At 42.4% G+C, this 27,595-nt stretch overlaps 1 protein-coding gene across 3 annotated transcripts; it reads right to left on the reverse strand.

Moving 5' to 3' along the window:
- LOC122990166 (trichohyalin-like) lies at nt 1-27,449 on the reverse strand. Of its 3 annotated transcripts, none has more exons than XM_044363329.1 (12): nt 27,342-27,449; nt 17,680-17,815; nt 16,600-16,785; nt 14,194-14,371; nt 13,798-13,977; nt 13,534-13,656; nt 12,899-13,032; nt 12,748-12,778; nt 12,545-12,647; nt 10,996-11,092; nt 6,000-10,905; nt 1-5,714 (listed from the first exon to the last, which is right to left on the reverse strand). In XM_044363329.1, exons 2-12 carry the CDS (start codon nt 17,812-17,814, stop codon nt 2,113-2,115), a joined length of 9,675 nt encoding a protein of 3,224 aa, XP_044219264.1. In that variant the 5' UTR covers nt 17,815; nt 27,342-27,449; the 3' UTR covers nt 1-2,112. The 3 variants fall into 3 exon arrangements, with proteins under 3 accessions (XP_044219264.1, XP_044219276.1, XP_044219256.1); XM_044363341.1 differs by having other exon boundaries at nt 1-4,236; nt 5,656-10,905; XM_044363321.1 differs by having other exon boundaries at nt 1-10,905.
- Nucleotides 27,450-27,595: the final 146 nt, after the last annotated feature.

Genomic DNA, 27,595 nt, shown 5'->3' on the forward strand with positions numbered 1-27,595 from the left:
CACCATCTTCAGAAAACTTTATTTGCCACACAAAAATAACAATTTCAGTTCATGGAAAAATAACTTTACATAGAAAGGTTAGTCCACATAAAACATTATTAAAAGAGAATAAATGTTGTTAACGAGCTTGACTGCCTGCTGATGTCCTCTGACATTCCTGGCAACTGCTTAAGCCAAAACAAAATGTGAAAGATCACAGTTTTACATCACACAGCTAGAGTAATGTCAGGTTCTAATGTTAAATGCTGACTAAATTATATCACATTATTAAAAAAACAACATAAAAAGGAGTGAGGACATCGGCTACATAATGGCTTGAGAAATCGCCCTTTCTACAGGGTACGATGCTGAAGTTCACGAGTTAAAAGTGTAATACATATGAGGTGTATACATGTTACACGCACATTAAATCCCACAAGCCTCTATGTCAAAAATCTCTACTTGTAAAATGTAGGCTAGAAGAGAACATCTCAATATTAAGACCTGAGTTCTGCTGATAATTGCAAAGCAAGAACATGTTTTGGTAATTCATGAGTCATTTCATCAACATACACACATTCTAACAAAAAAATAACCTATACAAATTTACTGGTCCTCTAAAAATCTATTTGTGTTTTACACATTTAAAAGAGACCGATTCATTTTATTTAGCATAGTTTTAACTGGGTCCTGTTTGCATTTTGCAGAGTGAACAAATGATCAAAACCCTTAGATGGGAGATCTGTTGCCAGAATATGATATCAAACAAAAGGGGCTGAAAACATGATCTTCAGCCACTACATTACAAAATGCTAACAAGACAGTCACAATTTTTAAAAAATGAAATATAAGAAAAATATTTACAATACAAAAATATCAGTTCACCGCTGGTAATAATTCCTATTAAAATGCTAATTATGGCTTTGTAAGAAACAGTCAAAAGAAATCCAAGCTGGTCCCATTCTATTTTGTTTTGTGTGTGTATTTGTGTGAGGACTTCAATGTCAATATTAAAAAGCAACAAACTGATGTCAGTCAATCTCTGATCAAACTTAGGCTTGGTGTTTAAAATCAAATTACAATTGATGTTCACAGACACACAGGGAAAAGGCAAAAACACTTGTTAAAAGTATCGACTTGCACAAACAAAAAGACCTTAAATGTGGAGCCTTCAAATATTTTCAGGTTCAGTTGATTGTATGGATCTGTGGCGCGCTGCTGCCCTCCACAGCTCAAAAACATAACTAATAGCTTCACCTCTGTAGCCTTGAGTGAAGCGTGCAGAGGAAGTCAAGGGGTCTTTCACAGTTTGCATTTGTGTCTGCCAATACTGTTAATGTTTAAGTACAGTTTTAAAGAAGGTGAGTATTTTGGGGGCTATTTGGGTGCACAGTGTGTTAAAGGAGAAACTGACGAAGCTCTTATGAGATACTGTATCATACTGGACCATTAAATGGTGGGAAAACTGTGAGATTTAGCTTCTGTGTATCATATACCTGATGAGATGTCTGCTCCCTATCTCAGCTCTTTTAAAGCCACAATGGGTGACTTTGACATGATTATAGAATCTTTCAAATGATCATAATGGCAGAGATTTGTGTTTGTAGTCTTCAGGTCAGATCCTTGATGAAGAAGATGATATATGTTTTATAGCGAGACTCTAACTTTCACTCAACGGCAACTGTGCCTCAAGTAATGATTATGGGATAGGTACTGGGAAATGAAATGGAGTGTAACAGTAGCACACGAAGAGAGGAGTCATTACGTCATTTAACTGACTGAGTAATGTAGGTTACACAGCGATATCTATCTAAAATTGCATTAGCCAATGTTAGCCACCATAAGCTACTGATCATACCAGACCAGGTAAGGCTGTAGCAGCAAATCCCCCTGAGTGTACTGATCTAAGAAAGGGTGTGTTTTAGTCTATTAATTCAAAAGTTATTCTCGCTTTAGGTCAGGATGAAAGATCTAGCTTGTTAGGTTAGATTGTGAGCCTGCACACCACAGAAGGCCTGCTTGCATTAAAACATTAAGTATGCAAACATATTTTTGCATTTTCCCAGTTTTGTGATCACAGACGACTTCATGTATTTTGGTGTCAGTGTGAATCAAAAATATCGATATAACATCCTAGACTCTGCTGTGACGCTTAGATTTGCGAGCTGGAGTTACTTCAGAAGCTTTCCTCTTGCGGAGACTTCTCTGAGCTGACTGAGGGCTCTTTTCAGACTCTTCATCAGAAAAAGACTCTGCTCTTTGAACTTTAGCACTGCTGTGCTTGGAGTTAGAGCGAGGTGTGATTGTAACTGAAGGAACTGACCTCCCTCTTAAAACTCTCTTTCCAATCACTATTGGTTCCGCCTCTGTCTCTGACATATTCTGCTCATCTTCCTCATCCTCCTGACTCATACCTGCTGTCTCTACCTCTTCATCTGTATCTAATACTAAATTTAGGACATCCCCCTTTTCACTGGTACTCTCATTAGCTCCCATGTTGTTCTCTTCTTGATTGTTCTCCTTCCCTATCTGTTCATCAGCGGGACATTCAGCTTCCTTGATGTCTTTGGGCTCATTGGATTCCACCTTGTCCTCTTCCTCCTCGTTGATGGCTACTTTCATATCATCTTCCTCTTCCTCCTCGTTTTCCCTGTAATCCACCCTTGGTCTTTTTCGTATGGATCTTCGTTTGGGGGGTTGGATTTCTTCTGCTCTGTCATCCTCTTTGTCTCCAACAGTTCTTGCTCCGCTTCTGAGACTTCTGCTTGCTGAGGAGTCCATAGTTTTATTTTCCTTACTTTCTGATAGCTCTTCCTCAGGTGATTCCATTTCCTCTGTCACTGGTTCTTCATCAATTGGCTCTATGACTCTGTCATCTACCAAATCAGCTGTTTCCTCGGCCTTGTCCTCTGCAGCATCTCCAGCTGGAAGCTCTGCCTCCTTTCCAGTAGGTGATGTTTCCTCAGTTTCTGCTTGTTCCTCAGCATTTGGCTCCTCTCCATTTTCAAGTGACTCATCGGTCAATTGAATCACTTCTTGTATTTCCTCTTCCTCAGGGTTTTCCTCTTCCTGCTGCTGAATCTCAGCTACTGCTTGGTCTTTGTGTCTTCCAGATCTTCTCAATGCATGTGAAGTTTTTGTTCTGCTCCTGAGTGTTCTTGTAGTTACAGCTGGAGCTTCTTGCTCTACCTCCACGGGGGCATCTTCAACTAGTGCCTCTTCTCCAGCAATGGCGGTGTCAGACTCGTCTTCAAGAGTAGTAGCAGATTTCTCTGTGACTGGCGTTTCCTCTTCCTCAGCTGAGTTCATCTCTTCTACTTCAGGTGTAGGATTCTCAACAGTATCAGTCTCTTCCACAGCTTCCTTGTTGCTGTCCCACTTTTCCTGCTCTGCCTCTGCTGCAGCAGATTCTTCACCTGTCACATTCTCAACTTCTTCCTCCTCCACATCTTTCTCCACCTCTGTTTCCATACTCTTTGCTTCTCCCTCATCCTTCTTCCCTTTCTCCCCATGTGATTCCTGCCCTGCCTCTTCTTCATCCCCTTCAGTCTCCACAGCTGGCTCAGACTCTTCTCCCTCTTCCTCTGTCTGAAGTTGTGTGCGGGCTCTTTTAGATTTACGTCTAGGTGTAGCAGGAGCAGACTTCCTTCCCCTCCTCAGAACTCTTGCTTCTACTGTTGGTTCGTCTTCTTCTGTGCTTTCCTCTCCAGCTGCCTCCTCATCTTGTACTTTTGTGGTTTGCCGTCTTGTTGTGGCTGTCACTGTCTTTCCACCACTTCTCAGAACTCTTGATTCAACAACTGGCGTTTCTTCCTCGTTGGTAACCATTCTCTCATCTGTAGGTGGTGTCTCTTCAGCACTTTCACCAACAACAGTCTCTCCCTGCTCATCTGCAGATGTCTCTGCAACAGCAGACTGTTCCTCTTCCACAGTCTCTTGCTCTGTGAGGGATACCTCTGCCACAGGTTCGACTTTTTCCATCTCAACTTCTGGCTCCGTATTTTCTTCTTTCTGCTCCTCGTCCTTTTCTTCTATCATCAGATCTTGGTTGTCTTCTTTTTCCTCTGCTTTGGTTTCCTCTGCTTGTATCTCTTCAGCCGGAGCAGTTTCTTGTTCTCCCTCTTCCTCTGTCTGAAGTTGTGTGCGGGCTCTTTTAGATTTACGTCTAGGTGTGGCAGGAGCAGACTTCCGTCCCCTCCTCAGAACTCTTGCTTCTACTGTTGGTTCGTCTTCTTCTGTGCTTTTCTCTCCAGCTGCCTCCTCATCTTGTATTCTTGCTGTGGCTGTCACTGTCTTTCCACCACTTCTCAGAACTCTTGCTGGAACAACTGGTGCTTCTTCCTCCTCAGAAACACTTTTTGTCTCATCGTCCTTTGCTGTCAACAGTGTCTCTTGTGCACTTTCTCCAGCTGCAGTGTCATCCACTTCAGATGTGGAGGTTGACTGTTCTGCCTCCACTGTATCTTGTGTCATGATTGCTTCCTCTGCAACATCATCTAAGGTCTCTCCCTCATCAGCACTTTCTCCAGCTGGAGCCTCTGCCTCCTCGTTGATCTCAGTGCTGCTGGCCTGTCCGTCCTCTGGAACATCTTGTTGTGTGACTGCTTCCTCTGCCACAGTGTCCTCTTTCTCCACACTCATTTCTGGTTCAATATTTTCTACTTGTGGAGTCGTATCCTCCTCCTCTAGTCCTTCTCCCTTCTCCTGCTCAATGATTTGCTGCTGTTCCTCAGCTTGTTCCTCTTGTTCCTTCGCTTCTCTCTCCTCAACTGCTGTAGATTCCTCTCCTTCCTCTTCCTCCTGGAGTTTCTTGTGGCTTCTTTTTGTTGCACGTCTTTGTGTGACAGGGAAAGACTTCCTCCCCCCCCGCAGAACTCGAACTGCTGCTTTCTCCTCACTATTTTCTGAGGCTACCTCCTCCACCTCTTGTTGAACATCGTCCTTTCTATTTCTTGCTGACTTGCGTCTTGGTGTGGCTTTGACTGCCTCTTTGCCACTTCTTTGTTTTCTGGCTTTGGTGCCTGCAGGTTCCTCCTCTTCATCAACACTTTTATTCTCATCTACTTCAGCTGTCTCCTTAGCACTCGCCTCCTCTGTATTGTGTACTGTGACTGTATCTTCCACATTCTCCCCCAACCCTTCCTCTTGCACTACCGCCTCCTCCTGCTCAGTTTGTCCTGCTCCCACAGGGGAACCAGGAACATGCTCCTCTGCCGTTGTTTCCTCCTCCATCAGCTTCCTCTGCTCAACTTCTTCCATGGCAGCAGTCTCTTCTTGAGGGCCCTCCTCAGCGGTTACTGTTTCATCCTGGACTTCTTGGTAGGTTTTTTTCAGGTCCACTAAAACCACAGTCACTCTTTGGAGATCAGAAAGCTGGGATTCTTCACTCTGTTGCTCCTCTTCTGAAGGTGCTTCCTCTTCACAGGGTGTGAGTATAGCTGAGTCAGCTGCAGGCTCGGCTAGTGGTGGGTCAGTTTCTCCTTCTTCATCTGCAGCAGCTGCCTCTCCAGCTGTGTTCTCCTCCTCTTCAGTCGTTGTCATTGTTCCTTCTTCTGACACTCCTTTTTCTACCTCCACAGCTACAGATTCCTCCTCCTCCACCTCTGCTTTACTCTCCTCTGTGGCTTCGCCCTCAACACCTTCTGTCGATGGCTTTTCAGCTGATCCCAGCCCTGCCTCCTCATCTTGTATTTTTGTGATTTGCCGTCTTGTTGTGGTTGTCACTGTCTTTCCACCACTTCTCAGAACTCTTGTTTCAACCACTGGTGCTTCTTCCTCCTCTTCAGTCTCCACAGCTGGCTCAGACTCTTCTCCCTCATCCTCTGTCTGAAGCTGTGTGCGGGCTCTTTTGGATTTGCGTCTAGGTGTGGCAGGTGCAGACTTCCTTCCCCTCCTCAGAACTCCTGTTTCTGCTGCTGGCTTGTCTGTATCAGCACTCTTTTCTACAGATGTCCTCTCTTGTTCATTTTCTTCCTGTTGGTCTTTTGTGGTTTTGGATTTTGGTGTGGCTGTCTTTCCACCACTTCTCAGAACTCTTGATTCAACAACTGGTGTTTCTTCCTCGTTGGTAACCATTCTCTCATCTGTAGGTGGTGTCTCTTCAGCACTTTCACCAACAACAGTCTCTCCCTGCTCATCTGCAGATGTCTCTGCAACAGCAGACTGTTCCTCTTCCACAGTCTCTTGCTCTGTGAGGGATACCTCTGCCACAGGTTCGACTTTTTCCATCTCAACTTCTGGCTCCGTATTTTCTTCTTTCTGCTCCTCGTCCTTTTCTTCTATCCTCAGATCTTGGTTGTCTTCTTTTTCCTCTGCTTTGGTTTCCTCTGCTTGTGTCTCTTCAGACGGAGCAGTTTCTTGTTCTCCCTCTTCCTCTGTCTGAAGTTGCGTGCGGGCTCTTTTAGATTTACGTCTAGGTGTGGCAGGAGCAGACTTCCGTCCCCTCCTCAGAACTCTTGCTTCTACTGTTGGTTCGTCTTCTTCTGTGCTTTTTTCTCCAGCTGCCTCCTCATCTTGTATTTTTGTGGTTTTTCTTCTTGCTGTGGCTGTCACTGTCTTTCCACCACTTCTCAGAACTCTTGCTGGAACAACTGGTGCTTCTTCCTCCTCAGAAACACTTTTTGTCTCATCGTCCTTTGCTGTCAACAGTGTCTCTTGTGCACTTTCTCCAGCTGCAGTGTCATCCACTTCCGATGTGGAGGTTGACTGTTCTGCCTCCACTGTATCTTGTGTCATGATTGCTTCCTCTGCAACACCATCTAAGGTCTCTCCCTCATCAGCACTTTCTCCAGCTGGAGCCTCTGCCTCCTCGTTGATCTCAGTGCTGCTGGCCTGTCCGTCCTCTGGAACATCTTGTTGTGTGACTGCTTCCTCTGCCACAGTGTCCTCTTTCTCCACACTCATTTCTGGTTCAATATTTTCTACTTGTGGAGTCGTATCCTCCTCCTCTAGTCCTTCTCCCTTCTCCTGCTCAATGATTTGCTGCTGTTCCTCAGCTTGTTCCTCTTGTTCCTTCGCTTCTCTCTCCTCAACTGCTGTAGATTCCTCTCCTTCCTCTTCCTCCTGGAGTTTCTTGTGGCTTCTTTTTGTTGTACGTCTTTGTGTGACAGGGAAAGACTTCCTCCCCCTCCGCAGAACTCGAACTGCTGCTTTCTCCTCACTATTTTCTGAGGCTACCTCCTCCACCTCTTGTTGAACATCGTCCTTTCTATTTCTTGCTGACTTGCGTCTTGGTGTGGCTTTGACTGCCTCTTTGCCACTTCTTTGTTTTCTGGCTTTGGTGCCTGCAGGTTCCTCCTCTTCATCAACACTTTTATTCTCATCTACTTCAGCTGTCTCCTTAGCACTCGCCTCCTCTGTATTGTGTACTGTGACTGCATCTTCCACGTTCTCCCCCAACCCTTCCTCTTGCACTACCGCCTCCTCCTGCTCAGTTTGTCCTGCTCCCACAGGGGAACCAGGAACATGCTCCTCTGCCATTGTTTCCTCCTCCATCAGCTTCCTCTGCTCAACTTCTTCCATGGCAGCAGTCTCTTCTTGAGGGCCCTCCTCAGCGGTTACTGTTTCATCCTGGACTTCTTGGTAGGTTTTTTTCAGGTCCACTAAAACCACAGTCACTCTTTGGAGATCAGAAAGCTGGGATTCTTCACTCTGTTGCTCCTCTTCTGAAGGTGCTTCCTCTTCACAGGGTGTGAGTATAGCTGCAGGCTCGGCTAGTGGTGGGTCAGTTTCTCCTTCTTCATCTGCAGCAGCTGCCTCTCCAGCTGTGTTCTCCTCCTCTTCAGTCGTTGTCATTGTTCCTTCTTCTGACACTCCTTTTTCTACCTCTACAGCTACAGATTCCTCCTCCTCCACCTCTACCTTACTCTCCTCTGTAGCTTCGTCCTCGTCGCCTTCTGTCGATGGTTTTTCAGCTGATCCCAGCCCTGCCTCTACTTCTCCCTCTACCTCTGCCTCCTCAGCTGTCAGTTCCTTTGGTGCCTCATCCTCTTTCCGCAGCTGTTTTCTGCTTCTACTAACAGATTTCCTCCCCCTTCTCAGGATCTTTGTTTCTACTGGCGGTTCATCTTCATCCATTCTCTTTTCGACAGATGCCCCTGTCTCCTCTTCTTCATCATCTTGCTGTTTGCTTCTTTTGGATCTGGTTGTTTGTGGTGCTTTGATCGTCTTCCCTCCACTTCTCAGAGCTCTAGTTTCAGCAACTGGTGGTGGTTGAACTTCCTCACCCTCCTCAACTGGCTTCCCTTCATCATTGCGTTCTTCAACCTGTACCTCCTCATCTGCCAATGTCTCAGACATGACTTCTGATTGCTCCTCCACTTCATCTTGTTCTGAGACAGTTTCCTCTGCCACAGCTTTCCCTTCCTCCACCTCCTTCTCTGCTTCTGGCTCTAAACTTTCTTCTTTTTCAGACACAGCATTCTCCTTAATTTCTTCTCCTATCTCATCCTCACTTTTTTCCTCCATTTCTTGATCTGTTTTTTCTATAGCTGCCTGCGGACATGCCTCTTCATCCTCTGCTTCCTGGATTTGTTTACGGGTTCTTCTGGGTTTACTTTTAGGTGTGGCAAAAGCAGACATCCTCCCCCGTCTCAGTGATCTTGTTGTCACTGCTGGTTCCTCTTTTTCACTGTTTTCTGCAAGTGCCTCATCTTGCTCCTCCTCTTGCTTTCTGCTTCTTGCAGTCTTGCTACTTGGTGTAGATGTGACTGTCTTTGTTCCACTTCTCAAAGCTCTGGTTTCAACAACTGATGCTTCTTCCTCATCTAAAGTCACTGCCTCATCCACCTCAGCAGGCTGGAGATTCTGTTCAGCATCATCTCCTACTGGAATGTCTACCTCTGTATCTGCATCTGTCTCTGAAGTAGCAGGTGGTTTCTCCTCCACAGCCTCCATCTCTCCTTCCACCTCAACAATGACTGTTTCTCTTTCGACTGCTTCCTCACCAGCTTTGCCTTCTTCCTGCTGCTGTTTGCTTCTGCTTGTTGACCTGTGGCTTGCTTCAACAGTCTTGCTCCTGTTCCTGAGAACTCTTGTTTCAATAACCAGTGCTTCCTCTTCTTCGGTTTCTGTATCATCCACATTGGGAATTTCTTCCTTTTCTTTTTCAGAACTGTCTTCTTTAAGCTCTTCAGTGTCTGCTTCTGGAGTTGTATTAAACGATTTTCCTGTAATGTTGTCCTGTGTCCCTCTTTCCTTCTCTTCCACTGCCAGCTTTTCTGGCTCAGGTGTTTGTTTCTCTGCAACAGAAGTGGAAACATCCCCCTCTGCTGTTTTAAGCTCCATCTGTTCATTTTCTGGAGCAGCACACTCTTCAGCAGTTAGTGTTTCTTCCGCCTCCTTCACACTAAAATGATGGCCGCTTGTTTTCAGGTCCACTAAGATGACAGTAGCTTTCTGGAGCATGGGAATCTCAGAGCCAGTGTTGTTTTCTTGAAGCTCTTCTGCAACAGTCTCATCTTGACCTTCGTCGGGCGTTACTGTTCCTGAAGCAACAGTAACTATGTCAGGCTCTTGTATCACATTGAGTGCCTCTTCCTCCTTATCTTCTTCAACCAAAGTTACAGTCTCTGCCCCTCCCTCTGTCTTTTCCTCTTCCTGTACCACCTTCCTCTCCAGGTTCACCTCAGCTGAAGACACGTCTTCCTCTTCCCCTGCTCTTAGAGCTCCACCTTCTCTTACAGCAGTCAGTTCCTCAGCTGGTATCTCGTCTTCAGGTTTGTCAATCATCTTGTCTTGTTCCACCTGCACCTGTTCATCTGCTTCTTCTTCTCGAGCAGAACCTCCTGCTCCCAGGTCAGCTTCATTTGTGTGCTTTTCCTCTTGTTGCTGTTGCCTTTTACTTTGTTTTGTGGGTTTAGGTTTAGGAGTGGCTTTACGTCTGCCTCTCAAAGCTCTCCTCTGCACAACGGGGGGCTCCTCTATCTCATCATCAGAGTTCTCCGCTTTATCCCCAATCATTGACGTCTCTGCCTCTGTTACTTTTTCATTCAGAGCATTCTCTTCTGTCTCTTGTCTATCTGGAAGCTCTGTGGCACTGTCTTTCACTACAGTGTCCTCCACTCCAGGCTGCGTATGTTTTTCTGTCTCCTCTTCATTTGTCAACTGTTGCAGCTTTTCTTCTTCTGCTATTTCTTCCACAGCAACAACATTCTTCTCTCGGGTAGCAATTTCTTCTGCTTCTTGTCCCTCAGTCACAGTTGACTCCTCCACTACTTCAGTTGTAGGAGGCTCCTTCTCTGCCACTTCATTAATCTCCTTATCCAATTCTTCACATACTTTCTGGCTGTGTCGGTGATACTTGCGTGTAAGCGCGGGGCTGTTCACAACAGTTCTTCCTCTCAAAACTTTCCTACCATCCTGGGCTGTAGTTTCCTCCTTGACCCCCTCCTCTAGCTTGCTGAGCCGCTGGGATCTCCGTCTGGGGGTTTCCCTCTGTACAGTTTTTATGGTCTTTCCAATAGTTCTCCCTGTTTTTCCAGCATCACCACCCTCTGATGCGGCATGTGTTGATAGACTTAACTCATGTTGTGCTGGTTCTTCTGAGTTTTCATCAGAGATCTTACCTTGAGTTACCTCTTCCACTTTATCCAGGGCTTCTTCTTCCTTGTGCACCTCTAAAACATCATCAGAGACTACCAGCACTGCAGTGTCTTCTTCTTGAGACTCTTCATCTGCTCCCTCAAGTTCTGGTGCCACATTTTCAACTGTTATCTGTGAGTCACAGGAGGTGTCGTTCAGATCCTGTGTGCCATCATCTTCTACTGGAGACTCTTCAGCAGTGGGTGCTGATGTAACCTCAGCTTCTTCAAGGTCTTGTGAGGTTAGGACAGTGGCTGGTACATCTGTCACTCTAGGTGCTGATTCTTCAGCTGCATCATCAACTTCATCCTCTGCTTTTTCTTCAGTAGCCACACTGAGCACACTCTGAAAGTAAACACAGAAAATTGAATCATGAACGAGTTGCTGTAATAGTCACATAGACAAAAATGCAAATAAGAATTGGCGTACACGTACCTCAGTCTGCATCATTTCAGAGACATTATGAACTTCGTTTTTCTGTTGCTCAGAAACATGCTCCTCTGTGGGGGTTTCTGCTTCAATATCCTCGATTCTAAAAGACAATGACAGCACTTGTTAATTTCAAAGCATTATACAGTGTAATGATTTAACCATGGATAAACATAGAGCATGTTGTTTATGAGATTCTGGCAAAAATCAAGCTCTCAAAATTTTATTCCTGATCAAAGAGTCAGACTTCTACAGGCCACTTTGTGTTAGTTTCCCTTTTAGGACTTAACTTTGTATGGAATCATTTTAAGTACGAGGACACATTGTTCTGTGTGATGATGTCTACTTTCATCTAGCTGCATCGCTGCGTTTTCCCTGTCTGCAGTCTGTTGTCATGCACATGCATACTTGTAAAAGACTGATTATAAACCCGATTACACATATACATGGCAGTGAAATCGGTATTCTCCAGGAGAAATCTACTCTAATCCCTTCTCTAATCCCCTACCCTGATTACAGAAACCATCTTTCTCGTTTACATGACAGTTAAGAAATCACCTTACTGGAGATAGCAGACTATAACCCGGTTACTTAAGTGCATGTAAACACACTGATAAAGTTGTTATTACAAGGCTACAAGTGTGAAACTTTGCTAACATGATAACAGGTGGTTGTATATACGGGGAGCTAAAGTCTGAAAAAGCTAGTAAATGGACCTTGTGTTAAGATTTTGTCAAAATACTGTTTCCAAGGTCAAGAAAGAACTTACATGCATAACAGATTTGCTCCACTTAGCAAGAATACATAAATATATTCTCACACACCAAGGAACGTTGTATTGACATGTGAAGCTTTTGGTAGATGTCTTCTCAACTGTGCATTGCTCATGCTGGGGACCACGGAAGGAGGACTACTGTGTTCCTTTAAAGGGGCGGGAAATGCATTCAGCATGTTTGTTAGGCCTCAGACCATTACAGTGCTGTGACAAAGAGAACCATCTTCTCATGTGGCTGCTCATTTCCCTGTCTTAATAACCATCTTCTCAGGACGTTTAACTACAGACCATGTTTGTTTTTTTTTACAGTGGAAGAAACTGAAATGACAAACTTAAACAGTGAGAATGTTTCTGAATTCAACTTGGACACACTGAACTCAAATGGTCTGAATGGAGTTGAATGATGTTAGCAAACCGTAACTCTAGATCTCCTAATAGCACCTTCACATATACTTGTTGATGTTGTGAAAAGTAAATGTGACTTATCAAACCTGGGTCTGCTTTGATTGCAAAGATAGTACTACTACTTATTTTTTCTTCAAATAAATAAATATAATACACCACAATAGATCATCCAAACCACCCGTCAGATTGAATTTTCTGTGTAAAAATCACAGCAGCAATCACCTTTAATGATAAAATAGTCATGGACCCTGATGGCACACAGTCTACATTTAACCTTCAGTCCAGATAGTAGATAGCAGATTTAATTCCTAGCGATTTGAAGAGAGGTCATATTCTTTGGTGTTGCTTATCAGTGATATGGTTTAATGCTGTCACCTGATCATTTTTTCTGGCTTGTCCTCTGTGATCTTTCCTCCAGTCTTCCTTCGTTTTGAGCCACTGCTCCTACTCCGAGCTGCAACAGGCACGTCATCGGCCTCTGAAATGGTTCAAATTGTTACAATACATGTTATTACATGAAATAAAATATATGCTAATAAACAATCTAAGGGAAAGTTTATAAAAAAATAAATGCCTACCTTTGGTGGCTCTCAGTACTGTCACTTCCTCCTACAAATCAAAATGACAGCGATTATATATATATAGAGAGAGATATATTTACTTATAGAAATAGTTTGTATTTCATATACTGTATGTGGAGAAAAAAATGAAAAAATGTTATAAATATACCACAATTTCAACTGTGCACTCCATAGATCCAGCTTCTTTTATCTGTGTGGTAATTGCCTCCATGACCACATCCTTTTCAGTCACCTCAGTGATCACAAGTGATTCCTCCATGAATGACAGATTCCTGGATACAGCTGAGACATACTTACATATTAAACTATTTGAAATATAATTAGATTGAACATTTGCCAATTCAAATATGAAATAGAGTCTTTATGGTGTCTAATATAAAGTAGGGTCCAAAACTTTGTTGACAAGCCTTATAGGTGCAACAGCAGCTACAGTTGTGTATAATGGTCATGCATGAAGATGGTAAACATGGCTGCTCTGGCCTTGCTGGAGGACCTAGCCAATGTGGCCCAAACAAAGGTATTTATATGTAAAAGGTTGAGGAAGTCTATGTCTTATGGCTAACTGTAGGGTGGGAAATCATTGACATTTATAAAAAAAGAATCAGGTGTATGTGTAGATGCAGATTTCTGCCTTTGAGAGTACATACAGTAGGGTTTTAGTTGTGAGCCTGCACAGGGTTTTATGCATCTGGTTAAAACCATTCTCCTTTAAAATGAAGCATATTACTATCAGTCTGTAAAATGGCCCAATGAAGCCTGTGTGTAGCTGTTGGTTTTTCTTACCACTCAGATCCATGGTCTGGATCTTGCTGGCTATGTTGGTCCTCTGGCTTGGCCCACCAACACTCTCCACCTCCCACAGCAGGTCTGTGCCTCCTGGATACTGGCGGAGGTACTTTTCACACACTGGAAACAAAGAGGAGTGGATAAAATGTACAGTCCTGCACGGTTTTAATCTATAAAAATACCTGCACAAAGACAAGTAACTGAGAAAGTAGATCGTTTCATACATGCCAGGTGTATAAGCTGCATGGTGGACTTGCATACCTTTGTACATTGCTTTTGTGAGGGGGTACCTCAACCCCAGATACTCTTCTTTGAAACTGAGCACAAAGTCCTCCAGCATCTGGAGGCCAAAGCCTTTACCACGGTGAAATTTCCTGACAAATATGGAGTCCATCACAGGAAGCTGATAGCTTCTGGTTGAAAAAGAATTACATAAGCTGCCTACAAGGGAAACAAAGAGAGGCATACTCATGAAGACATGTATCGATAAGTAAGCACAGTAATGAAAACATTACAGTAGCATCCAGGATCTAGTATCCAATACCACACATAAGTGATCTTCTCCCTCAGCAGTGAGAAGGCCATTTGGAATATCAACACAAAAACTTATGAGCATTTTCTCAAACTTGTCTTTCTGCATTAGGCAACATAAATTACCTGAGGGTTTGACTGAGTAGAAGCCAACAGCCTCTCCATTATTCCAGTGGATTTTTGCATAATCTTTTTCTCCATGGCAGAGGAAAGGCACCTCCCCCTCAGAGCTGCTCATCTCCTTGGCTCTGTAGATTACCCGATTAAGAATGTATAAAACTATTCTCTCTCCAAGCGTCTCCACCTGAGGGACACACACAGCATACGTAGCATCACATTAGATACATGTTTGAATTTATTGTATTAGAAAGCAAATCTTATACCCCGCAGAAGTAATCCCTTTAATCAACACCAGATGTTTAAGAGATCCTTCTTGTGGGTGATATTCATTATGGAAATTAAAGGATAGGATTGGAAGTCTATCTTACAAGCCATACGTGCCACATGTGCATTATATAAGAATTACTGGTTGCTGTAATCATTCCTGGTCCATACTGGCTGTGAAGAGATCATTTCCTAACTTGACTACACTTTAAGGTTGGGGGCAAAGATTGCCACATCTCAGTAAGAACGACACAACAAGGACATATCCTGCTCAAAAAACTTACGAAACAACAGAATACACTAGTGCCACAGGTCAAACTTGCATTGGTGGAGTATAAGTCAACAGCTGACCCTCTGAACCTGAGTCAAATGACGCTTTGGTGAACTCAGTTCCACCAGGGATGGAAATTAATTGAATGATATTGACTTTCTAACATCCTTTGAGAGAGAAAATGAGAGATATAGAAATAGAATGAGGACTATGGATCTTGTCCTCCATGTCTAACAGTGTAGTGGCATTATGAAGTGATTGTATATTTATTCTTTGAGCCCTGCACACTTAAATAAAAGTTACCCAGGTCAGTAGCATGATGATATTTTCACACAACGATAAACTCCTTGAATTCAGAGAAGAGCTGTTCCTGTAATAGTGAAGGCTCAAGAGAATCCCTCTAACATTTTAATTGCACACCAATGACTCAATGAAAAAAAAACAGAACAGAATGGCTCAATATGGTTCCCAGTGTGGTTCATTACAGTTTAGCAAAGCTAGTAAATGTAAAAGTGGGGCAGAAATGCTCAAAAATAAAAATAGAAGCATCCAAATGCTTCAAATAGTTCTGTGTTTAGCAGCAGTACCTCTCAGGAGCACAGCCCACAGGGAAAACACCAACGTTTTACAGCTGAAGCAGGACGCAGACGTTGACAGGACACTCTGGGTTTATTTAGCAGGGTAGTTATTCATGAGAAATTCTAATATGCTAACTAACCAAAGTACTCAAAGTATTTTCTGTGTGATTAGCTTAGACCGGAGGTTCTCTACTGGTCTCACCCTGGGACCCTCATTTTCCCACGATCATTGAGTCACGACCCACTTTTATAGAATTCAAACCAAGCAAATTTATTTTTCAACAATATCCTTTTTTTTAACATAAATACATATATTTACATGTACAAAGTGCATTTCAGAGCACATTATTAAGAAACTGAGGAGGACCATGACAACCGCATGTACACTAAAATAAATATCAAAACTGCAGAAAATGAAATCAGATATTTTCACTTATATACTTATATCACTCCATCAAAGCTAAAACAGCCAGAATGTGTAATAGCTTCTTTCCACAAGCCATAAGACTCATGAACAGCCAAACACCTTAAACCTGTACATAAAAAAAAAAAAAAAAAAAATCTACCTTTTAAATGGGGTTTCTGCCCCTTTTTATCCTCAATGTGCGCAAATCCACATTTTAAATACTGTGGGTCATCTTTGTGCTTCATCATCTTGCCTCCGAACATCAACACAAACTTAATGTGAACGTCAATCAAATGATGGTTACCATGGCTACGGTGTGAAACTGCTGCACATCTCTGACACATGCCTGTCAATTTTTTTTTTTCAAAATTAAAGTCCAACATCAGCTACGCATGAAATATTTTTTATTTATTTTTGACCAGCTGTCCGTGAACGGGTCCGCGACCCACCAGTTGAGAATCACTGGCTTAGACCTTACATAAGTGTGACACGGGCTGAATGTGAGTTTTGTTCATAACTTCAGATTTGGAGCACACATACTCTCTCACCTATAGAATAACATCCTCTTCCTGCTCATCATCATTGGTATTGCATGTAATGTCACATGTAATTCAGCTTACAGGGTGTGGGACAGATGGCTTTCATTTGATGTGACATCATGATGTTGCATCATTTCTGTGGATTCAGCAACCACCTAAAGTCAACAATCTCTGCCCAAGACAGGATCACCAAAAACTCTCCCCAGTGCAACGGTACTGCACGAGCAATGATCACTGTTAGAAACCTGTTTTCATACCAGTCAATGCAGACTGAAAGGTTTGTGTGCAGCTGATGTCTCAGATCAGAATGAATGACAGGGTGGATCTCCCAGCTGTCAAAACATCTGCTCATACCTCTACAACTCCATCACGAGCAGGGTCTGCTGTCTTGAGAATGTCCTCCACTGTCCACCACCGGTCCAGCAGGTACAGAGCCACAGTAGAGAACAGGTCAGTGGGAGAGAAGAGGGCCAGGATTGTCTTGTCATCATTGTGTCCGTACAGAGGAACCAAGCCTACTCTGGAGATATTTATGGTGACCTGAGGACAGACGTACAGGTTAGTACAGACAATCAATGGTGAAGTGAAGGTTTACAGTGGAGATGACTGCTAGATGTGTGATTACTGAGCCTTTGTTCAACCTTCTTCATATCGTCCTCACTCTGAACAATCAGAAAGCTCACTAATCACAACTGTTCTTTTTGAGAGTTGATTCAAAATGTTTTTAGTTGGTCTTTTAATCTGTCGCACTGCACTACAGAGTATTTAATGGTGTCTCCTGACAGAATAACAATATATTCTTCCAGAGCTTTTAAATAGCTTTGCTTAAACTACACTGACTGAACTCTTGCTAAGAGAAAGACAGACATATTATTACTTTACACACAGAAAGTTTCATTAATGAGAAAACCTGCACTAAAAACACAACCACACATATTTTATTTGCTTATAAAAAAATCTAAATTGCTGTCCATAAAATAGGTCTTATAACATAGTTCTGAGGCTACATTTTTATAGGTTTAAACAATTATAAAATACAGGCCTCACAATAATGTACATTTGTTTCTAGTATACTTCCACTGTGTTTGTAATAAGCAGCCACTACACAGGTACAAGCCATAATAGCCTATTGACTGATCATGAATAAATCTATATTTACCATCCAACATGTGAATTCTTCTTATTCCACTATATAATTATAGCAACAAATACAATGTAAGCAGATTTCTTCTCTGGTGAATCCAAGCAGTAACTTGATATACTTGATAAAAACGGGTCCTGGCCCCTAAATTTTGAGATACTATTTTAAGATACTAAATGGTGTTTTTGCTGACTTTTATGGACCTTAATGACCTGACACATATTGTTAAAAACACCACACTGGCTCAAACAGGGGTGAGCTAATGCAAACGTCCAGCATGTGTTGTGTTTTACCGTGGTGGAGTCAGACAGGGTCAGGTGCTCAGGAGAGTCGGGGTTGCTGTATAGGAGGTTGTTCATGTAGTTGCGGGCTGACTGTTCCAGCTCTGCTTGGCTAACATCAGCCAGCAGATCCACAGGGAACTTCATCCTTAAACAACACAAAACAAACAGCCGTCAGCAATTACTGTCACCATCCACCTGTAGAGTAATGAGCTACTGTTTGGGCTTAAAGAAGCTCATGATTATTGGATACAGTGATGGCAAATTAAAGCCACTATGTGTAGTGTGCATTGTTGTCTATAACAGTGCTGTTGTTTCTTTTTTTTTACCACTAGGAGGCGCCAAAGTTACACATTTTCAAAGTCAAAGTGACAACACTTAGAAACTAGAACAGTAAAATTCTTCCAAAATATGATTTTAAATTGTAGGAAACTCAAACAAATCTTTGTTTAAAATCTGGTCAACAGTTGATTGTGGTTGTTACTCAGCTGTAGCTCCACATCTGGTTGTTTTTGCTTTGTTTTGTGTCCCTGCTCTAAAAATATAATGAACGTGTTATTATAAAATACCACCACCTTAACTGCCCTAACAAGCAGTTCTTGTATGCCATGTTTGGATCTGGCTTCAGAGTGCAACTTGGCAGCATTGACATGGTCTGACTATTGGAACTTGAAAATGCCTGCTAGGTGAGTGTGCTCACATTTATCTTGTAACTAGTGTCTAAGCATCTCTGAGTAGGTGAGTGAGTTAGAAAAGCTGTTTTCTTTTAGTACTATATTGTATAAACTAATAGCATTTTACAGTTTGATTTTTAGTATAAATGGAGGAAAGCGTATACATATTTTTCATTAATAACTGAAAAATTGGGATGCCGACAGGGTCTGTATCAGGGCTAATTAAGGAATTTTGAATCACTGATCATAAAGCCCAATCTGTCGGATGTAAAATACTCCAGAGCTCTAGGATTCTAGTTCTACGTACAGCCGTCTGAGTGAAGTGAACTTCTTGGCCACATTGGGAAGGAGTCATTGAGATGAGACCCTATATTTCATATTCAGCCTACAAATGTGGACTTCAGAGGATCCAGCTCCTCTGCCCAGCTGGGACACACATAATGTGTTTGTGGCAGCTACAGAGAAATGACCAGTAGAGTTATGGGAAAGTATGATAGATACAGATAAGACTGAAAAGATGTAGTAGCACTTTAGCCCACCGCTGCGTGTTGTTTAGTGGAGTTAATAGCCATGTTAGCATGCCAGTGTGGCTTTGGTTCATAAAAAAGCAATGGTTGTGGAAATAATGCTATTGTTAATGTGCAGGCAGTTAGAATACAGATGTGTTCTCTGACCTAATGGCTTTATTAATAAATGATTTACTCCTTTACTATTTGATAGATCAGTTATAAGCCATTAATAAGAATAAATATTGAGTTTCCAGGTTAAAATCCTTCATAATGGGTGCCTTATTAGAAACTGGTACCAATAAGGGTTTGCATACTTTAACACTCTTTCTATTCCATGACATGTACTTTTATCCAATAAGAAGAACTGTTAGGCACTCCCTGGGGGCCTAATGGGGGCAACATCCAGCATGCCATACCCCTCTCTCTCTCTCTCCATGTTTCCTGACTCTCTGCACTGACTCTCAAATAAAGGCCAAAAAATAATCTTTTTTAAAAAAGAAATCCTGTGTTTGATTGCAGCACTTAGAAAGAGTTGATGAACTGACATCCTAAATCCAGCACGCCTCTCAACCCAACAGTGGTCTATTCCATGAATAGCTACTATGTAGGATAAACTTGAACTAAACTGTGGCAGTGGCAATCTGATCCAATTCACCTGCCACAACAAATCCCAGTGAATCCTCAGTGATCTCTCGTGAGACTAATAAACTGTGAAAGTTAGCGTATGAAGTAAGCTTCAGCTGGGATAAGAAAGCCTGTACTTTTTTAAATCTTTTAAATGACACTTTGAACTATGTGATATTGTAGTAAATTGTACAGACACGAGGAGAATCAATACATGACAGTAAATGACTACATGATACTAATGTGGCTAACATGTCAAACCACATGTCAAGCCTCCGGCTTCATGTCGACTGACCTTCTAACTCTGACCTTTACAAGCAACTCAAACCTGCAAGAGACTCCCAGCAGGATCACATGCTGAGACGTCTTTTTTACTAATTAACTGCACACAATGTTGATTCAGTGGGATTATATACAGGCAAACTGATAAAGAAAGCTAAGAGCCAGCTCTACATCATACAGTTTAGAAATGAACAGCATGACTAAATAACAAGTTGTCTTTATCAAATGAGCAGAGGAATGAATGAACATACAAACTAACAGTGACGCTCACATTGTCCTGACGTGAGGCCTGTCATCTCCAATCAGTTAATCTGCACAGATCCACGGTGACTTACAGCAGACCAACACAGTTACAGCTGTGTTTGTATCATGAAACTACAGAGAAGGGCGTGTTGATGCCATTATATCACCACCCCTTATTGTTTGAATATGTGTCTAATTACAAACTAGTACACAGGGTTTTTGGGGGGGGTGCTGGGCTGAGCCGCTGCCAGACAGACAAAGACTTGAAATTTATTTGCATCAACACTCATTTTAAGTCTTTTTAAAACAACACTTACATACCCATATGCACATTGAAAGAATGACTGCTTGTTGTTATCATTCCTCCTGTCTATTCCTGCCATGAAGAGATTCAAGGTAAGTGATGGAGCAGCAACAGGGATGGGTACCAAGGACTGGTCTTTCATTGGTACTGGTTTCTGATTGGTTTGGTCCGTGCAGCTATCAGTATTTGAACATCATTCACTTATTCATCCAGTAATGATTCTAATAATGATGACTGATTCCTCATTTACATTCTGTGGACTGTAAAGCAGACCGGCTGATGTGTTTAACAGACGTAACACTGGTGACCTTATTGAACAATATGCCATATCTTCATGTTGTTGTGGATTTTCTGACCAAAGCCACTGATGTCCCACCAGTACTGCAGTCAGTCTACCCCCCCCCCCCCCGCCTCGAGTTGCCGAGCAGCTCTGATGTACTGAACAGTGTGCCTAAAATCAGAGTGCTAACACTAATCAGACAAAACAACTGCATGTTTACCCCGACACTACGATAAACTTTAGCGTGGATGGCTGCGGTGCTCTGATTGGTCTTCCTGCTGTCTTAAACGTATGCCATGCCACATTTAACATGCTACCTGTTGTGCGATTATGCTGAATCACTGGAGAAGGTGAACAACAATTAATAGTATGTCATGATCTGAAGCCTCACATTAGCTTCAGATGAACTTAAGAAGCATTTTCACACAGGACAAGTTGCTCTACACTGCCGCTACACAGAGGAGAAGGATTACACTGACTCTTTTGAGTATGTGAGTATTATTTTATCCTTTCATAGTTTTGTTAAAGTCAACACTCATAATAGAGACAAATCATGGACTGTGGCATGTTTGTGTGCTGTGAAGGTATCTATATCCAAAACTTCAGTGTTGTCTGTAGTACCTCTTTATATTCAGAAGCTACAGTATGTTTTAAAAATATCACCTGGGCCCTGTTTTGCATTTGCAGATATCTAAATTAACTTGATTTGATAGTTGATCATTTTACATTGGTCTGAATACTTCTGCTTTGTATTCTTTGCTTGAGTAGATGAATTGGTCATTAAATGCAACATCGTATATATCAGATCATCAACTTTTGATTTTGGGGTCAGCCTTTGTCATTCCCTCTAACACCTCCTGAATAGAGTCCACACCTCCCACAATAAACAAATGGTAAACCAGCCCGACCCCCCACACAACCTTTGCATCCCATTACTGCAGAGTAGTGAGACATGATGTAAAACCAGCTGACTGAGTCGATTACAGGAGGTTGTAGTCAGAAGCAAACAGGATTAACGACTGTCACCGTAGCTTCGGGGGCTGCAGGGTCAAAGACACATGCGAACACACCCCCCCTCCAGTACACACATGCTCATTCACAAGCCTTCAACAGCTGTCTGCGCACACAAGCCTGACTGTAATTTATACATTAACACTTCTTCAAACCTTCCTGTTCAGACACTTGTAGCCCTCTCAGTCCAAAACTTACCTCCTTTACATTGTAGAGATCATTAAAAATGATCATCGGTTGTAAGTTGTTGCAACTTCTCATAATGTAACTGAAGACAGAAAACTAAACTGTCCTTGTCACTACACTGGTGTGGGTGAGTGGGATCTGAGGAGGGTATCATGGGCCACTGGATGCATTACGCTCTGACTGTCAGACTGGATAGACATAAAGCTGGGTACAAAACCTGCACTGAAATGTGTCATGGTTCCAAATTTAGAGAAAAAGGGAAAAATGCAGAACTATCAAGTAAAACCGTTTGTCCACACTAGCTAACAAGCTGAATCTCCAAGGTTGATGTATGGAACCACAGCTGCAGACTCGTCATGTGTGGACAACAGCGACCAGCCTGTGTCAGTAGTCTGGTGTCAGTATGTTGGATATGTGTTCATTATTGTGTGTCAAACATTGTGTTTGGATGCTGATATATGACGGGAATTTCCATTCAATTTTAATTCAGGCTGAAACATAAACCTCTAGCTTTGTGCAACTTTGAACAAAAACGACCCAGCCAAACCGACACCACAGCTCACAAACACACACACACACACACACACACACACACACACACACACACACACACACACACTCCTGCTGATAAACACAGTCATAAAGATTCTAGATTCTGTCTTGATGATTTAGTGTGTGCTGTACTTGCAGGACCAGTTTCTTCAGCACATAAAAAAAAAAAAAACAACCCAGAGGGGATGTCGGTGCCTATGCATGTATGCCAATAACATCAAAACAACCTACAGGCGTATCTTCATCAAAAACCATTCAGAGGGTGTGCTCCTCTTGCACCTAATTACTTATTGTTCCCTGTGACTCTTCAGCCTTTGCCGTGTCAAATGTCGTTTCCCTGTATGAATAAATGAAACCAGTTAGTACAGAAACACAGTACAGGCTTTATATCACTGGCTTTGCAAGGATAAAAGAGGGGCCCTGCACTACATGGTTATATGAGGAGGTTGGTCCCCACCAACAGTCCACAACCCAAAGATATTCAGGTTACTGTCATAGAGGACTAAAGAAACCAGATAAGAAGCTGGGACCAGAGAATTTTGGCATTTTTTTCTGAAAAGATATCTCAAAACAATGATCAAAACAGCTGCTGAATAATTTTCTGTCGATCAACTGATTTAATACACTAATCGTTGCTCTACGCACACACACACACACACACACACACACACACACACACACACACACACTGTCAGGAGCATCATCAGCCAAGCATAAAGTCCAGTTTGTGTGTATGAGAGAGGGAGAGCTAACCACTCCCTCAGGGTGTGAATACCACAGATCCATCCATAAACGGGTCACACACTGCACTCCTCTATAAATACAGTTAGTGTGGACCAATTGGTACACATTTAAATGCACAACAAAATAAAAATGTATTGTGATGACGGCGCAATCTCATGTGAGTATAACTGACTTTGAACTCATCCTTACAAGTATTGTGTGTGTATCCGAAGCCTGATATATCTTATTCCTCTGTTGTTGTCCAGAAACAATTAAAAACACGTCAATGAGACATGTTCCTTCATCATGAAGAGTTTGGTTACATTAGTTTATTTTAAAAATGGCCCCAAAGAGTAATAACAGTGATAAGATAAAAAAGTTGTATCAAGTCTTTTATGTCTCCAGAGAGGAGCTGTATGAAATTAAATTGGGGTGTAAGACTACAAGCCCCACCACAAGTGTGAAAATTTAAAGAAATGTGGGGGTGTGGAGTTAGAAAGACCTCTGTGGGCCACTCCTCATCTCTGCTGGAGCCTAACAGCTCCAGGCTACGTTAGCTGCTAGCAGCATAACACACCCCAGTCTGCCACAGAACTGTCAGCAGCTGAGTTGCATTGTGGGTGATGCAGGCACCGGGTTTTGACAAGTAAGAAGAATACATGGAATGAATCAGATGATATCTCTGATTCTGCTGGATTGATTGTGATCATGTTATCGAAGTGTCCGCGGTGAAGCTTTTTTATGTAGTTAAATCTGTATCAGGCTCATTATTAAAGCCTCGCATTGGGAGACTTGATCAGGATTTGCTCATTTCCAATCAATATCCAATCACGTGCAGATCCTCAGGGGTCATTTTTTTGTAGCTGTGGTCCCCTCATCACTACAGACGAGCTTTCTTTACACAAGCCCCACGTACTGCCCCACATCCATTATGCATGCTTTCGTACTGTCCCCTACCCCAACACACACACACTGTCAGTGAGCATCAGCAGCCGAGCAGAAAGTCCAGTCTGTCTTTTGTGAGAGAGAGACAGAGACACACAGAGAAAGAGAGAAAACAAACCTGGCAGCTGACTGTGTGTTTGTGTGTAGATGCATGCATGGCTCTAGTGAAAACAGGCCCAGAGCTCCCTTGGGGCAGGGAGTAGTGAATACCACACATCCATCCATAAAGCAGCCAGACACTTCACTCCTGCTTTCTCCTCAACAGCTCTAGAGAGGGCAACGTGCTTGACACCCTCACAGCCTGTTATGGAAAGTTGTTCAAAACAAGCTCGTGCAAGATTTCAGTGATAACTAGAAGTTACTGTGTTGATTCATTTGATAACAAAGCGTTTATGTTGCGTTCACATCATCAATGCAGACAGTACAAGCAGCTGAGTACTGCTAGGTGTACATTCAATGAGTTTTGTCTGTTTTTCCCATTCTGCCGACAGGATGTGAATGCATCATCGGCCTAGCCAAACACAAAAATCCAAATTTTACTTTCTGCATCCACCTGGCTGCGAAGATCTGCTTGTTATGAATTATGTCAACTGTCCATATCAGCGAGGGTGTGTACAGACTGCACAGAGACGGACCGCTGTAGTCCAAAAACAACCAGCTTCTGTTTATATGTCGCCATATGTTTGTGGGCGTGTACGGTCCATCGTAGCTACTGCAGACCCTCGCTGACGTGCAGATAATTTACATCACAGACCATACGCACAGTTTTTGCAATGATCCCTAAAATGTCAAACACTAGTAACAAAGACATTAAACTTAATTGTCCAAAATGACATCAGTGCACTGAAACAGTAAACTTCACTGGGAATGTAATAATTATAAATATAATAACTATAAAATTAAAAAAAAAAAACACACACACACAAATAGAATGATTTCTAAATTACCCCAAACATATTTTTCTGCAGTATCTCTGTAAAAAAGTTTTCATATCAACACAACGTCAATACCGATATATCTGTCATAGTCCAGACTGCACAGAGCATCTCTGTGTCCTCACAGCGAGGACGCCAGATATCAACACTGTCCTGACTCAGAATAATAATAAACACCATACAACCTCAGATTGCTTTTTACTTTGACTAGACTAGTATTTTGCAGAGATGCTTCCAGTCTTTGTGTGCCAAACTAGGCTGAATATGTCCACCCACATACACAAAGCAACCAACGACTGGATCCCCTCTAAATCTGGGCCCTCAGATTCACAGGCCCCTGCACTGCTGCTTGCAAACTGCCTTTAACCTTGATAAAAGCTGTGAGAGCAAAGTTAAACAGGTTAAGAGTAAACTGCGAAGCTAAATCATGACGGGGAAAATAATGAGAGTCATGATTTTCCCAGTGGTGTCAAACCAGTTTGTGCCTCCAGCCAGATATAATGGAAGTGAACGGAACAGCAGTGAAATGAATCCACAAAGCTTAAGAAGAAAGTAGTTCCATAAATGTTTATCCTGAGGACCTAGATTATTGTTTGTGGAAAGACATGTTTTGTTTTTCTTTTTTTTTTACCAATGTCATTTTAAAATTTCCGTTCACCTCCCTTGTATAGAGTTACAGACAGATATCTCAGAACCAAAACCATTGAATCTGCACCGTCACATATTACTACAGGTATGAAGGTTTTTTATTTTGTTTTTTTTGTGATTTGTGTCAACGGACCTTTTAACAGCAGGGGTTAAAGGGGTTAAAACTTTAAAGGTTAGAACTCATTAGTGCACACTGACCCGCCCAGTTTACTTGTTACTCAACTCTCAGCTGTATCACTAAATGAAAGTTCACACACACACACACACACACACAAACATCACTCAACACTTTGAGAGAAGTCTCACAAGATGAATGATGATGAGATTTAACTCGTGACTGAATTTACAGTGGATGGTGTGTTTGATTGAGGGTTTCAACTCAATGATTTCACACACTTTGAGTTCATATCAGGGGGTGTGTGCATACTGTAGTCTGCATCCTGGCTGCTGCTGAGAACTTACACACAACTGTTATTAGAAAAGACATGTGTTTTTGTTGTTATTTGTGTTAGGTTGAATTTTCTTTATCAGTCATAAAGAGGAATAGTGCAGTTTTACACCAAAGTTTAATGAGTAATTTAAGAAGAGAAGGGGACAGTCGGGCTGGTGTCCTTTAGGTACATGATGTTCTGATAACAAGAGCAGCATAGAAACATGTGAGCAGGCTGCACTATAAAGCTGCTTCTTCTTTCATTCAATATGCATACCGTAAACACTCAAAGCTGATCATCGCAGGCGGTTAAAAACGCCCATTTAACAGCGTGAAAAAGAGGCTCGTTGGAAATGAACACAAACGGCGGAGCGCGGCAAGTAGCGCTGCCGCACTAAACGCTGACTGCGCACTTTTTTTATTTCACTGACGCACAAACCGAAGAAGCGTCTGAACAGAAACAAGTTTTTATGAAACATTGGAGGGAAAAAATACGGTCCCACTGTCAGAAACCGCGCAAAGTAAAAAGGAACAAAGAGTCCCGAAGTGTCGGATGGTACGGGAGTGGGAGGGGTGTGTGTGTGTGTGTGTGTGTGTGTGTGTGTGTGTGTGTGTGTGTGTGTGTGTGTGTGTGTGCGCTCTCTCCAGCAGCCACGCTGCAAGTGATGAAGACTCCAACCGTGTCCCAAGAGAAAAAGCAACTTTCTAAAAGAATTGTGAATTGCAAACTCAACACTGAACACTTATCACTTCAACTCTGTTCCCGTTTCCTACAACGTTATGAAAGTGAAAAAATAATTACACTATAATTTCAACAAGTCTGTGTTATGTGTGACAGTGGGCCTATTCTTAACCACACAATAAGTAACGTTACGCAACAAAATGTAACGTAACGGACATAAACTTACGACAAATAAATAACCGCTCATGTTAGCTCGTAACTCTATAAAGCCTGTAGGCGCTATTGTGTTAGTTAAATTGGAAACATGCATTAAAGCAGCAGCTTCATGTTCGGTTAGACTGTTTCAATTCAGAACATTTTGTTCCCGATAAAAACTCCATAATTGCGTTTAGCGCATCGCATCCAGCTAGCTCGATGTAGCAGCAGTGACTTCCAGTGTTCACAGAGAGGCTGACAGTGATAGTCTACATTTAATGCCTGCCTAGTTTCCACTCCAGCAGATGCCTCCTAATTCCTTAAGTGCACATAGAAAATACCCAGTGACCAGCACACACACTCACGCACACAAATTCACATACACACACATAAACACACGCACACACACACACAGCTCTGCTAACAGTGTCACACAAACACACAAACTCACCCTCAGTCTTCGCAGGGAGTCTTTCCGTTCGTTAAAAACTCTCACTCTTCAATTTAAATTCTGTAAACACACTTACGGTTTATTATGTTGTTAGGTGCGACGTTGTGCGCATGCTCGGCTCAGGCCACCAATCCTGTGCAGCTGCCTTATATAACTAAACTATAATCCTATCTAACCCTCTACAGCTCCGCACATCTCTAGTCTGACTGTTGTGACAGTGACTGACTTCACATCATCATCATCATCATCCTCAT

This window comes from Thunnus albacares, chromosome 2, assembly GCF_914725855.1.
Source record: "Thunnus albacares chromosome 2, fThuAlb1.1, whole genome shotgun sequence".
In the NCBI taxonomy this organism is placed as follows: domain Eukaryota; kingdom Metazoa; phylum Chordata; class Actinopteri; order Scombriformes; family Scombridae; genus Thunnus; species Thunnus albacares.

Excerpts from the sequence above, each read along its gene's own strand:
- LOC122990166 (XM_044363321.1), bottom strand. The coding sequence starts at position 17,814 with ATGAAGTTCCCTGTGGATCTGCTGGCTGATGTTAGCCAAGCAGAGCTG. Across the intron at positions 13,978-14,193 it reads CTACTCAGTCAAACCCTCAG|GCAGCTTATGTAATTCTTTT; the intron begins GTAATTTATGTT and ends TTTCCCTTGTAG. Across the intron at positions 10,906-10,995 it reads CTGAAATGATGCAGACTGAG|AGTGTGCTCAGTGTGGCTAC; the intron begins GTACGTGTACGC and ends GTTTACTTTCAG.